At 39.4% G+C, this 13,232-nt stretch overlaps 2 protein-coding genes across 2 annotated transcripts; both read left to right on the top strand.

Annotated features, from left to right (window-relative positions):
- Nucleotides 1–229: 229 nt before the first annotated feature.
- Nucleotides 230–3,041, top strand: LOC118321897 (cytochrome b-c1 complex subunit 6, mitochondrial). The gene is made up of 4 exons (XM_035653451.1): nt 230–372; nt 679–714; nt 1,372–1,533; nt 2,795–3,041. The coding sequence occupies exons 1-4, from the start codon at nt 328–330 to the stop codon at nt 2,825–2,827; spliced, it is 276 nt and encodes a 91-aa protein (XP_035509344.1). The 5' UTR covers nt 230–327; the 3' UTR covers nt 2,828–3,041.
- A 1,446-nt stretch (nt 3,042–4,487) lies between these two features.
- Nucleotides 4,488–12,906, top strand: LOC118321896 (vitamin D3 hydroxylase-associated protein). The gene is made up of 15 exons (XM_035653450.1): nt 4,488–4,926; nt 6,309–6,422; nt 6,750–6,890; nt 7,065–7,198; nt 7,384–7,590; nt 7,709–7,749; nt 7,852–7,976; nt 9,074–9,199; nt 9,305–9,402; nt 10,407–10,506; nt 10,647–10,690; nt 10,806–10,845; nt 10,929–11,037; nt 11,210–11,355; nt 11,950–12,906. The coding sequence occupies exons 1-15, from the start codon at nt 4,711–4,713 to the stop codon at nt 12,070–12,072; spliced, it is 1,764 nt and encodes a 587-aa protein (XP_035509343.1). The 5' UTR covers nt 4,488–4,710; the 3' UTR covers nt 12,073–12,906.
- The last annotated feature ends 326 nt before the right edge of the window (nt 12,907–13,232 follow it).

Consider the following 13,232-nt stretch of genomic DNA (forward strand, 5'->3'; position numbering starts at 1 on the left):
TACAGTCTGATGGCCAGGGGGACATTTGTCGCGTAAACACCAACAATCTTTGTGTGAAAAACTGCTACTACTGGATAAGTAAAAGGGTAAATAGTAGGATATGTGTTTATCTAGCTAATATTATCAAAACCTGTAGCCTTTTTTGCATTTTGAAGATTGCATCAAGTGGTTACATCTGAGGTGGTGACGTTTGGCGAACGGGAGGTTTATTGTGAAAGTCTGACGACCGGATACAGTGCGGTCGCTTGTCGCTTGTCGCTGATTGTGACCTGCTGTGTCCTCCAACAGTCTGACAGCCGCTCGTTTGAGGACAACAGCTCCAAAATCATGGTTTTCGAGGAGAAGATGATCATGAACGGAGAGCCCGATGATGTTAGTAGCTTTTACACATTTAACACAACCCTGCTATGACGGAGACGTCCGCTTACAGTCGCTAGCAAGTTAACAAAACGCGGCTAACTAAGCTCAAATCCTCACCTAGCTCCACGTTAGCATTAGCCAACGTTATACGTCCATAAACATGTTGGAGCTAATTCACGGTGTAGCGTCAAAGGTACAGACTACTGCGTCGTTGGTAACGTTTGCAGGCTGATTGTGTTATTTATTTACGTTGCGACCGGTAACGACTGTCTGCAAGTGAATGATGTCATTGATTTGGTCGTGAATGTCTTGTTTCAGGAGGAAGAGGAGGAGGAGGAAGAGGAAGATATGGTGGTATGTGCATTGAAGACACACTTTTCAGAATTCAAAAATATGTTCACTGTGCCTCTTTGTGACTGAGAGAATACACGTTTGTTCACGATATATATATATATATATATATATATGTGTTGTCAGGCGAGGAGAGGAATATTAGTTTTGAAGAAAAAACAACAATAATAAACTATAAAACATGACAAACATAAGGGTGTGTTAGGACAAATGTGTATAAGCTGTGGAGCAATATTGAGACCTCCTATCTTCCCCACTACATGACCGACAATAACCAGACATGGGGTCATTTGAGGCCTTCTCCATTACCACCACCCTCCCCCCTCAGGAACCTTATGTTTTAAATACATGAGAGATATTTTGTCCCCTTCAGTGTAAAGGAATCAAACATGTCATTGTACCCCCATTTCCACTGATTGCAAACCTCTCAGACGTTTCAAATATTAAACCTGGAAGAAAAGGTTAGAGTTTAGGGTCCCAGTTTCCTCGTGGTCACTTTGGACGCTGTAGTTTTTGGTGCTTGTGTTTAGATTTTTCCAATATTGGGTTTACTCTGGTTGGTACTGATGGGGCAACTGAATGTAGTACCGATCACCTACTGAATGTGTCTCCTGTTGAAGGACACTCACCCACTCAATCATTGTATATGTTCTGTTTCAGGATCCAATCGACGCCATGCGACAGAAGTGTGAAGAGGCGGAGCACTGTGTTCACACTCGGGAGATTCTGGAGCAGTGCGAGACCAGAGTTGGCTCTCGGTCTTCGACGGCCGAGGATTGTACCGAGGAGCTGTTTGACTTCTTGCATGCTCGGGACCACTGTGTAAGTGTGACAGTTGCCAGTTGTACCGAGCCCATAGATTAAAAATACACCAAGGTTGATAATGATTTATGTTATCAGGATGGACATTCACAGATTTCAGGGTACACTGTGTTCTTGTATCCATTAAATGACAAAAAGTTTCACAAAACATTTACAAGTAAGGCTTCACTCCTCACAGCTGACCTTTCATACCGGTACAGCAGCAAGCACATTTTTCTCTAGTCACCATAAGGTTTTATTTGATTGAAATACAAGCTACTTCATCCATTTCTACTATCCCTTTTAATTGTCAGTATATCCTTACAGTACGGATTGGCCCAATGTGTCTTGTTCAGTGTCTGCATTAATACACCAAAATGTTATGTGTTTAGATGACAGCAAATACACTGTTAACACAAGCTTTACTTTAAGAAATGAAAAGATGTAGATCAAATGAAAGGGTCTTAATCAGTTTGTGTTTAAATCAATGCCTTGCAGAACACCAGATTCTTCCTCTTCTTCACTAAATCTACTTAAAATTCAACAGGTTGCCATTTGTGCTCCAATACTGCCATCTACTGGGCACTAAAGCGAACACACACACACACACACACACACACACACACATACACATTAAATTAATATGTCAAGTATCATATTGTATATTTATATTTATAAGTAACCAGTAACCTACAAAAGTGCAGATGTTAATAATGTCACCTTAAGTCAATATTATTTTATAAGCCCAACTCAATCTTAACCTCAATTAATACATGGTAGGTTGAGTGGGTAGTTGTTTTGTCTCTTGCAAATGATGCATGTAGGGCTTCTCCTCAGTTGGGTAGTACCCAGTTGTAAACGCCTCAAGACGTTCAAAATGGATGTGCTCAGATGCTTTATTTCGTCGTCTTAAAGCGTAAAAAAACGTCAGAGTGAGGAAGGAAGTCAGTGAACGTGACGTGTAACATACAAACTTTAATATATTCCCTTGTCGGTGAACAAGTTCTGCCTGAGTTTCGTTAGATAGATGTTTATCAGCAGTTGTGTTTGTTTAATAATGAAGATAACAAATCCCATGATCCCTAGCTACTTCATGATGTCATTAAACTACGTCTCTTGTTATTGTTTTGATGTGAGAGACCCCTCGCAGAGTTCCACTCTGCATTTAAGTGACATCAAAAGGTTTTTCTTTGCAAAACAATTTGGGGCTCTTTAGTTTACCTTCCCGTGCACTGTATGAAGGATGTGTGCATTAACAAATTTCCTCTTATATTCTCTCTAGGTGGCACACAAACTGTTCCATTCGGTCAAATGAAGTCCTCCCTGGTTGTTGCACTGCTGGCTGATGACATTCTTGAAATATTGTGTTATGAGGAGAACATTGTTTTAAATACATCCATATGTGGATCTGCTGTGTGTTGTAACTTTAAATGTATACTATACTGTATCTGCTTATGTGAAGAAAAAACAGTATTTAACAAGGTAGTCTGAGTCAACATTTCATTAAAGTGGGTGGCTTGAAAACCTTCCCTTGTGTCACAAGTTTATTGTATGATTATAAATCCAATAAAAGTTTGTAAATGATTCTTATGAAGTTAAACCTTTGATGCCTGTAGAGCAGTGGTTCCCACACAGTGACAACCAGCAATATACAACTATACAAAAGGTTATGAACGAGGGCTCGCAGTAGTTCATCTGGTAGAGCGCGTGTCCCCTGTACTGTAATGGCAATTTTTAAGANNTTGTAAAACCATACACAACTGTTGAACAGGCTGTTATATGCATATAACCTTTAGCCCTGTTTTCTAACTACAGCAGGATGTGGAGACTTCACTAAAAAGCCAAGGACATGATCATCATCACTGTCTGTCAGTTTACTGTCCTAGAACAGAATGTGTAACTGTGTTAGAGTAACACAACGGAGATAAAACCATACTGCTTCTTCCAATCAGGGCTCTTTCGGACTTTCACATATGAGAGTGTGTGACGGTTGCGTTGAGACCATTCATGGATGATACTTTGTATGCTTTATTTAACAAATAGCCACCACAGTACTCAGTCGTTACCACAGTGGCCCGAGTCCAACCTGTGGTCCTTTGTACATGTTATTCCCTCTCCCCAGTTTCTTGTCTTATTTTCAAGCTGTCACTATCCAGAAGGCAGAAAAAGCCCATGGATGCACATTATTATTGTTATGAGTTATATAAGTTATGAATGATTTTTTAACTTACTATTTCAGTACTTTGTTGTTCCATTACCTCAATTTTAATTTTGGGACGTGTGAGATTTTATGTTATTAAATATTTCACAAGTGATAGTTTTTAATAATAATAATGATAATTTTATTTGGCATTAGCAAGTAAAAATACATGTTTACAGAGTGATAGCAGGTGTTGTAGAGGGTGTTTTTTTTTGCACATATGAATACAGGTGTGCCTTGAGATTTGGCTTTTGAGAATCACTGCTGTAGAGAGTTCAATTATAACATTTTGTGGGGGTAAATCTTTTTTTTTGTAGATGTAATGCAAGTGATTATTGAAACAAGAAGGGAGGCTTTTTAAGGAAAGTGCTCAAGTCCTGCCTGAGGGTTTGTCACAGAAATTACAGCCTTCCTCTGGAGAAGGCTTCACTAATAAACACAGGAGGAAAACAAAGGACACAGTTGATCCAAGTGTTGCTATCTGTTGGCAAAAAACTGCCTACTTATGGATCTGGTTAGATAGACTTCGTAGCCTGACCTTCTCATGAAACTTTACTGTGAGCTGATGATGAAATGAATCAGCAGTCCTTTAATTTGGTCTGTAAAACTACTCACACCAAATCCTCCATAGACTGGTCTCTCACCACTGGATTGTGGACTTAAATAAATAACGTGTATATTTTTACAAGATAAATTACTTTTTTTATTTGGTAGCTCTGGCGCCCTCTACCTGGCACATGTGTATTGCTCTCATTGCTCTGCTACAGTGAGCTATTCCGTTGTCAGGCGGTGTGACTGTGAGCGAACAGGCTCCAAGTGTTGCTCGAGTTGAACCAGCTCCACCATGAATATGTAACCAAACAAAGGCGACTGGCTCTTTACTTAAAACCTCTGACAGACTCACCAACTAGTCCCACTCGTTTCCCGACAACAGTCTGTTGTTAGCCTGAGCTAGCCGACGTTTATCCTTGCGCTGAAGAGAAACTGGGGGGGGAACCATGGACAGTGTGAAACAGTTTCTTCAGGGAGTGGAGCTTGACAACCGGACCGCGGCGCTGCTGACGGGTGCAGCCTGCGGTGTGGGAGCTCTGGTGGTGCTGGTGCGGAAGGTCAGCAGCCACCAAGAGGCGAAGGACAAGATCCGGAGAGCCAGGACCCGGAGGACCGAGAGCCTGCAGCGGGCTGAGCAGGCTGTCCTCCAGTACAAGGAGTCGGTGAGAAGCATGGAGGGAAAGTTAGAACGCACTTCCTTGGTTTGGTTTGTAATTCAGGCAAATGTATGCGAGGTTTGTAAGTTAGAGGAATGAATTGCTACCATTGTTTGGTGCCAACACGCTTCTATCAGTCGTTTTCACACATTTTGACCTGTAATAGCAGAAAGGGCACCGATCAATGCTGCTTTGAATACAAATAGGTGATGCAGCTAGATCAATACTGTGCAATACAGATTAGATTAGATTAGATTGGAGATTCCGCACTGGAAACTTGTCTTTGGCGTCTTCCAAAGTACAGCACAGGTACAGACAATGCACACAACACAGCACACCATTAACAATACAAATATACACAGTATACACAATGCAAATGAGCAAGTAGCAGTATGTGGTAACCGGTTCCTCTGCTGTATCCCTGCAGTTACAAGATTACAGTTCAAAAGCTGTTGTGCAACATTAATTACTGAACTATGTAGCATGTGTATGAGGTGAGATACATTAGAATTATTGATAAGATAGCATGGTCCAATAGGTTATATTAATATAAACAGTTTCAGCAAATCAGTATCTTTATTTTTAATTTTCATTATTAACTACCTGATGGAAAATCATTCTCCATCTGTCTTTGGGTGCAAATTTGGGGTGATGTGTGTATATTTCGTGACGCTCTGAACCATCCAGACATTTTCTGATGTTACACCCACTACTAGTCACTAGCATAAGGAATGACAAGCAAGGAGCTAAAGATTAAAGAGATTTTATTGCAGCCATGGTAGAATCTTGCAAATACCATTATGAGCACTAGGAAGAGTCAGAGAAAATGTCTAATATACTACTGTCAGGAGGAACAGTTTAAACAAATATGAAAAAAAAAGTAATTTTTATAAACTGCAGCATTAATGTCACACCTTAAGACTGCCCTGACTGCCTGACTGTGGATGACCTGAGTAAAGTGAATCATTAAGCTGGAGAAGCAAATACACAAAACAAACAATGAAAAAGAAAAATACTAGAAAAGAAAAGATAAGTAGTATGCCTCATATTCTTTTGCCTACTAGCAGCTCACTGTTCATGGCAGACTAAACAGAAGAATAAACCAACCAAAATAGTCCCACAGCAGAGCAGCTAATGGACCATTGATGCTCTGCAGGGAAACAACAATCTGAAAACCACTTTATTAAACAAACATTAAAATACATACTGATGATGTGTTGAAAAACAACTTCAGTGTACCTTGTACATTGATCTACTGACCACCAGCTGCCTTTAACACATATATATTTAGAGATATAGGAAAAACTATTATACATCTGTTGCTACTTTAGCCCTTAGAAAAGAGATTGCTATGCCATAATGTGTGTGTGTGTGTGTGTGTCTTCTAGCATCCAATGACCGACTCTGCTCACATTGTGACACTGTCCTTGTCTGAGTTGACAAAGCAACTGAAGGAAGGCTTGCTGAGCCCGGAGGATGTGTTCTACTCTTACATGGAAAAGGTTCAGTACCCAAGATAACACAGCTCACATATTACACACACACACACACACACATGGACACATAGAACCACATTATACAAATAGATGATCAATTTGAACAGTCACTGACCTATCTCTCTTCTTTCAAAGATCTCAGTGTTCCAATGTAAAGTTATAATCATCAAGTTATTCATTGCAAGAAATGATCTGCATGTACCCTAGAATAGTACAAAACACAATAATTTGTTTGAGGCGTTTCATGCACTGTCACTAAATAAATATTTAACTAGTACTAGTTAGTAGTTTCCTTGTGCATTTTATACCAAATGGTTTTTACTTTTTCCACAGACTCTGGATGTAAACAAACAGCTGAACTGCTGCACTGGGATCTTGTTGGAGAGTTTTGACCAGTTGAAAACTGTTGGCTCCAAAAAGGAAGGTCTCTTGTACGGAGTTCCAGTCAGCATTAAAGAAAACATTGCATACAAGGTATTTTGTATTAACTGCATCCTTACAGAATGGCAGTTACACTGACAAAGTTTCCAGATTTAAGTAAGCACTTATAATACTATTATGGCATTCTTAATATAGCTCAGACTTATGTCTTTGATGTGCTCTTGTCTAACACTGCTCTCTTTGCCTGTTTTCATTCTATAACTCAAGAATCACGACTCTTCTTGTGGTGTGATCATTAATTTGGACCAGCCTCTCGAGAAGGACAGCGTGCTTGTTGAAGTTCTGAAGAGACAGGGAGCTATTCCCTTTGTGAAAACCAACCTGCCCCAAGGCCTTTTGAAGTAACTAATTTCTCAGTAAAATTATCAGGAAGTTAAGCTGTGGCACTGTTGTCACACACCATACAATAACAGTGCACTCATGCAATTATATTTGTCCAGCACAAAGGTAATATGTGATTTTTATACATGCAAAGACCGTTAGGCTCGTTGCTTATCTGCGTTTTCTTCTATTGCCTCATCTCTAGTTATGACTGTTCTAACCCCATCTATGGGCAGACCGTGAACCCCCACAACCTCCAGAAGACCTGCGGAGGTTCTTCCGGTGGCGAGGGGTCTCTCATCGGGGGAGGGGGCTCCGTGCTTGGTTTAGGCAGCGATATAGGGGGTAGTATCCGTATTCCTGCCTCATTTTGTGGCATCGCTGGCTTTAAGCCAACAGCAGGCCGGCTAAGGTGAGTGTCTCCGTGTCAGTCAGTTTTATGGATAGTCATTGTACACTCATGACACTTCCCATCACACCACACTTCTTCGCTTCTTTGTTTTGTTTTGATTTCTTTGTGTTTTTGTCAGTTCACAGGGTATACGCCCCATTTATCGAGGGCAAAAATCTGGTAAGTTATAGTTAAGCAGTGTCATCGTTGCCAACATACAGCTCTACGTGTGTCGTCTAAAAAAAATCTCAGAACTTTTTGTTATGTTTCTTTTTAAATTAGTGCTGTCATCATCCGGACCCATGGCGAGGGATGTGGACAGTCTGGCTCTGTGTATGCAGGCTCTGCTCTGCGACCACATGTTTTCCTTGGACCCCACTGTTCCACCCTTACCTTTTAATACGCAGGTGTGTCCAGAAACCAAAATATAAAACTGATATTAGTGAATATAGTATGCTAGTGTGCTCATTTTTGAGGGATAGCAAACCAAAGATTGGGCAGATATCAATGCGATTTGACGTGTGTTTGGTTTACAGTACAAGTGTGTATGCATTACTTTCATATTTAACAAGTCTTTGTGTCATTTCTAATAATTATTTTATGACCTTGCCTGCAGGTGAGCGTTCATGATACCTTGATAAATTACGGTTAATTGGGCAGCCGGATCAGTGACCCACACAGCCAGACATTGCTTATCCAGAGATCTATATATTTTTGATAACATGATGCCAGTTTGATGAATATTGTGCTTCAAACATTGCGGCAACAATTTGGGGAATACCCTTTCCTGTTTCAACATCACTGTGCACAAAGCCTGGTCAATAAAGAAATCAAGTTTGGTGTGAAGTAATTTTACAGGCCTCAGTAAACTTTTGAACTCAACCTCAGTATACAAACACTAAAGATAAACTGTAACCTATCATGCAGCTTCAGTAAAAAACCTCATTGATACTTTTGTGGCTGAATAAGAACAAATTCCTGAAGACAAATTCCTGTGGAAAGCCTTAGCCTCTCGTGCTAAGCTAAGTCTAACACAGATCTCAGCACACATCTCTTTATGGATGCACAGTGATGACACTGAAATCATAAATCTGGAACAACTCCTCAACCAGTTTTCAGAGAACATGATAAAAACTCCTTTGAGGTGCCTGTTGTTTGCACCATAAATCTCTCTGGGAGAATGTGGTGGTAATGAGTTGAGTTCACCTATATACAGTAAAATGCATAGGGGAAACATAAAGGCACATTATTATGAATGTTTGTATTGATTTATCAGAATTAGCTTCATTGGCTAAGAATGTGTACACACATTTTTTTGTCATCATGACTGAGGAAATCTGAGGTCTGGCTCTCTGATTTGAAGTAAATAAAGTAAACAAAATGAAAGCCTTAATATATAAAAAGACTCAATCTTCTAGTTGTGTACTAAAAGTGAATCTGTTTATATGCGTTTCCTCTCAAATGTCTCCCTACAAACCTGACAATTAAAATGTCTTGTCCCCAGATATACCAGAGCTCCAGACCTCTGAGGATCGGTTACTTGGAAAACGATGGCTACGTGCAGCCGTCTCCAAGCATGGCCCGAGGGATCAGAGAGGTCAAAGCCCTCTTAGAGCAAGCAGGGCACACTGTAAGACCACACCACTCACAGGCACAGTCTACGGCCACATAAAATATGTGATATGAGCTAAATGTTTTTAATGCAGTCTCTTTTTTATGTCTTTTGTGCCGGTAGTTGGTGCCCTACAGTCCTCTGAACATCAGTCACGCTGTCAGTGAACTGATGATAAAGGGAGTCTTAGCAGACGGAGCTACCACCCTGCTTCAAAAACTGTGAGTTTCCTTTTAAGTTATTTAATCTGTGCAGTCATTGTTATTAGCCTCATTAGTTAGATAATTGCATGTAACTGACGTGTTGGAGAATTGAAGTGTCTGATTTTTAGAACTAAACTTTTTAAAACAACACATTTCAAATGTTATTAGTACAGCAGTTATCTTTGTCTTACTTGTCATTACTCCCATAGTCCCAGAAAGAGAGAGGCGTATAAAGAGAACGCCAACACAGAATCAAGTCAGGATTGACAGTATGCTCTGAGGGAATTAAAATGACTGCTGTCTTATGACACCCATATAACAGATACCAAGTACAGATACAAACCCAGTATAAAACCACTGAACAAATACATCACAATAATAAGATTATGAAGGAATTATACATATGGTAGTACTAGTAGACCACAACCAAGAGGAAGGAGACTGAAGAGAAGGGGGAAATAATTTAAACATTTCACATTTCCTTTTTTCTATAAAATATCTATATTCACGTGTATCCACAATTTGGACCAATACTTATGGAATGTATTGACACAAAGCCTTAGAGAAAGACCATTTTCTTCATCTCATACATTTCTCTCCATTGGTTGGTGGGTCCTTATCTAACCATTTCTTAGTTATTGCTGTCTTGCTGTGAGTGTTAAATTCAGTTGGAATATTTCCTAGATATGGTGCAGAGGCTATAGTTCATCTCAAAACTCATTATTGACTTTTATTCTGTTACTATCTCTACTCTAGCAGACAGGATTGGATTACTGGCAGTCCCAAAATATGTGAAAGTGATCAGCCATTGAGAGCCTATTTTGTGGGCGTCAGTAAGATACTGAAAGCTTTCCAAGCCTGTATTGGTTGAAATTAAGCAATACGAGAAAATTAGTGAAAGTTGTTATCTGATATACGTCTTACAGTTAGTTGTTGCAATAAACAAACATGCAGTAAACAAACATAAATATCCGTGTTATATGATTAGTTTTCCTCACAGAGCCCTTATTGTTCTGTTTTAGGGTGGGGGGCCCTTTGGACCCCTGTCTCAGATCACAGGTTCTCCCTTACTATTTTCCCAAGTGGTTGAAGAAAGCCCTCTCCTTCCTCCTCAAGTCCCTGGTGAGTTGCCTCCTTCTGTGACAGACATGGATAAATACAGACTAAAGACACATTTCTTCCTCAGCGATTTGCCTTGAAGAAACAGGCACTGTGTGATTTAATACTTAAAGTTTGTTTTATGTTGTGCTTGTGTTTTGCAGTCCCCTCGTGCTTCTGCGGTCTTCAATTCTATCTGTGGAGTTGGGTGAGAAAGTAATTTTAACACTGACAGGTTGTGCTTGAAATTTTGTGACTCACACATTGCAATCGACAAAATGTAGAAACATACTGTACTTATTTGTTCTGTCCTTTGTTTTTAGATCTATTCCAAATCTGTGGAAACAGCATGCTGCTGTTGAGGTACTGTTAGCTCCCAGATAATGATGCTTGTGTATGTATGAATGCATACAGGTGAAACTAAAATCTCTTGTGTTTTCATTTAGGACTACATTTCTGAAACGATAGCACACTGGAGAAGATGCGACATAGACGTGCTGCTGTGCCCTGTTATCGGACCCGCCTACAACTTCTTATACTGCGGCAAAAATACCCGTACGGTACCCTGAACAGTTACAGTGTTTGTGATATCTGAAAGGGCATTGTGAATGATTAGAGATATAATAATGTCCATTTTTATTACAGTACTGTACGTTATTGTACTCACTAATATTTACTATAAAACCCAGTGTACCACAGTAAAACAACCTGTTTTCTGTCCTTCCAGATGTTCTCACTTACACAATGCTCTACAATCTCCTCAACTTTCCCGCCGGGGTTGTTCCTGTTTCCACGGTGACGGCAGAGGATGAGGAGGAACTCAAGCACTATAAGGGTGTTTATCAGGACCTGATGGACAAGTCCTTCAAACAGGTAAGAACCATGTGAGAGCTGACAGATACCAAATGATATAATACAGTTACTTTGTGAAGATTCAAATTTTTTCAAAGAGACAATTTGTTCTTTATATTGACTTTGTATTTCTTTTAAGCAGATCTGCAACGAACAATTATTTCTATTATTAATTAATCAGCTTTCAATCTACTTTTTTTAGGCCAAATATCAGACGATAGTAAACAAAATGCCAATCACAATTTCTTCTTAGTCTAAGCTGGCATCTTTAGATTGCTGGTTTAGTCTTGCTCAAACAACACCCCAAAACCTTTTCTGTGTATTATTACAACATATATCGATAAAAGCTTCAAACCCAAACATACAAGAAGTTGGAACTAGTTTGTATGACTAACAATTCATCAATTATCAATTGTTTCAGTTTAACTTCGTGTACATGTGCATGCAGAAGAGGGTTTAGAGGAGGAACCCTTTCAGTAATCCATCCATGATACTACCCATTACTCTGTCCCTAAACCAAAAGTAGTTCCACAGTTGGTCAGTAGGTGGAGGCAGAAGACTGTGGTGTTTCTGGTTGCAGACTGTTGACCGACTGGGTGCTGTGTTTGTGTTCAGGCTGTGTCTGGTGGCGAGGGACTGCCCGTAGCGGTGCAGTGTGTCGCCCTGCCGTGGCAGGATGAGCTCTGCTTGCGCTTCATGAAGGAGGTGGAACAACTAATCAAACAGAGCAGAAAGTGAGGCCTGGAGACCACAGGTGGGGCTACCTGCAGGGACTTCAAATTAATTGTGACTTAAATACATCCTGTGAGAAATGAGAAATACAAATAATAAGCTAGTCTCAGAAATCATTCAAATCATTCAAACACAAAACTTGTAAAACACATAAAAAAAATTAAATATGACTAAAAGGTAACACAATTAACATTCCTTTAGAAAAGGTACATTAGTTGATTGTTTGAAAATGGAAATAATATAGTAATATCCTTTCAACAAATTCAGTTTTTAGTTTTACTCTTCTGCTCTGTACTCAGGTATCTTTTGCTCTTTGGCTTTTTTTTGGCCATAATAAAGATTTAATGAATGTTGACTATAAAACTGTTAAAAGATATATTCATGTTTACTCGTCGAAAAGGTTCAGACCTTTTTTGTACGTCCGTCACCAACAAACCTCAATATTTTAACATTTTATTTGTACTGTACTATTACATTTAAAATTTAAAATGTTGCTTTAAAATCTTGTCTAATTGATATTGACATGTTTTCTGTTGGGTTTTTTTCTTTTTGCGAAATTCAGCATCCTGTTGTAGGTGTGAAATGAGCAAAGTTTTTGTTCGGCCTTGCCTGGTATTCTTTAATATTTCACGCAATATAGCATGAAGAGGGACACATGCTTTGGAAGAAATTGAATTCGTGTCACCATTAAGCAAAGAGGTACTGCGAGTTACATTGTGAAAATGTTGAAAATTAATATTTAAAATGAATATGGAAACTAATGTTGTTTCTCTCTTTACAAGCACTGACATCTTTCTGTGATATAGGAACTAAGAATGAAATAAAGTAACTGATTTCTAATAGAGGAGCTACTGCTGTTTTGTGTTTCTACGATAGAGATGTTGAAATTGGTTTCCAGATGTTGGAGATGGCACAAGTCATCAGAAACGTGATCCTCTGATACATTTTGTGACTTGCCATTATTGATTTGATATCTACAGCTTTTAAAACCTGTACAGTAAACCCGTTTTGATGGGGAATATTTAATGAACTGAGTTTATAAAGTATGGTGCACCTTCAAGGCATCCAGCAGAGGTGAAGGCACAAAAACCCCTCTTTTTACCTTCTTCTTCATCCTCCACCTCTCCCTCTCCATCACTGTGCCACAGATGAGCGCAGATCATTTT

Source organism: Morone saxatilis, unplaced genomic scaffold, assembly GCF_004916995.1.
Source record: "Morone saxatilis isolate NCDOM2014 unplaced genomic scaffold, NCSU_SB_2.0 Contig12, whole genome shotgun sequence".
Classification (NCBI taxonomy): domain Eukaryota; kingdom Metazoa; phylum Chordata; class Actinopteri; family Moronidae; genus Morone; species Morone saxatilis.

What these genes read in the sequence shown, in the direction of transcription:
- LOC118321897 (XM_035653451.1), top strand. Translation starts at nt 328, where the DNA reads ATGGTTTTCGAGGAGAAGATGATCATGAACGGAGAGCCCGATGAT. An exon ending in TGAACGGAGAGCCCGATGAT is followed by an intron (nt 373 to 678) that starts GTTAGTAGCTTT and finishes GTCTTGTTTCAG; the next exon opens with GAGGAAGAGGAGGAGGAGGA. An exon ending in AGGAAGAGGAAGATATGGTG is followed by an intron (nt 715 to 1,371) that starts GTATGTGCATTG and finishes GTTCTGTTTCAG; the next exon opens with GATCCAATCGACGCCATGCG.
- LOC118321896 (XM_035653450.1), top strand. Translation starts at nt 4,711, where the DNA reads ATGGACAGTGTGAAACAGTTTCTTCAGGGAGTGGAGCTTGACAACCGG. An exon ending in ACCACCCTGCTTCAAAAACT is followed by an intron (nt 9,403 to 10,406) that starts GTGAGTTTCCTT and finishes GTTCTGTTTTAG; the next exon opens with GGTGGGGGGCCCTTTGGACC. An exon ending in ATACTGCGGCAAAAATACCC is followed by an intron (nt 11,038 to 11,209) that starts GTACGGTACCCT and finishes CTGTCCTTCCAG; the next exon opens with ATGTTCTCACTTACACAATG.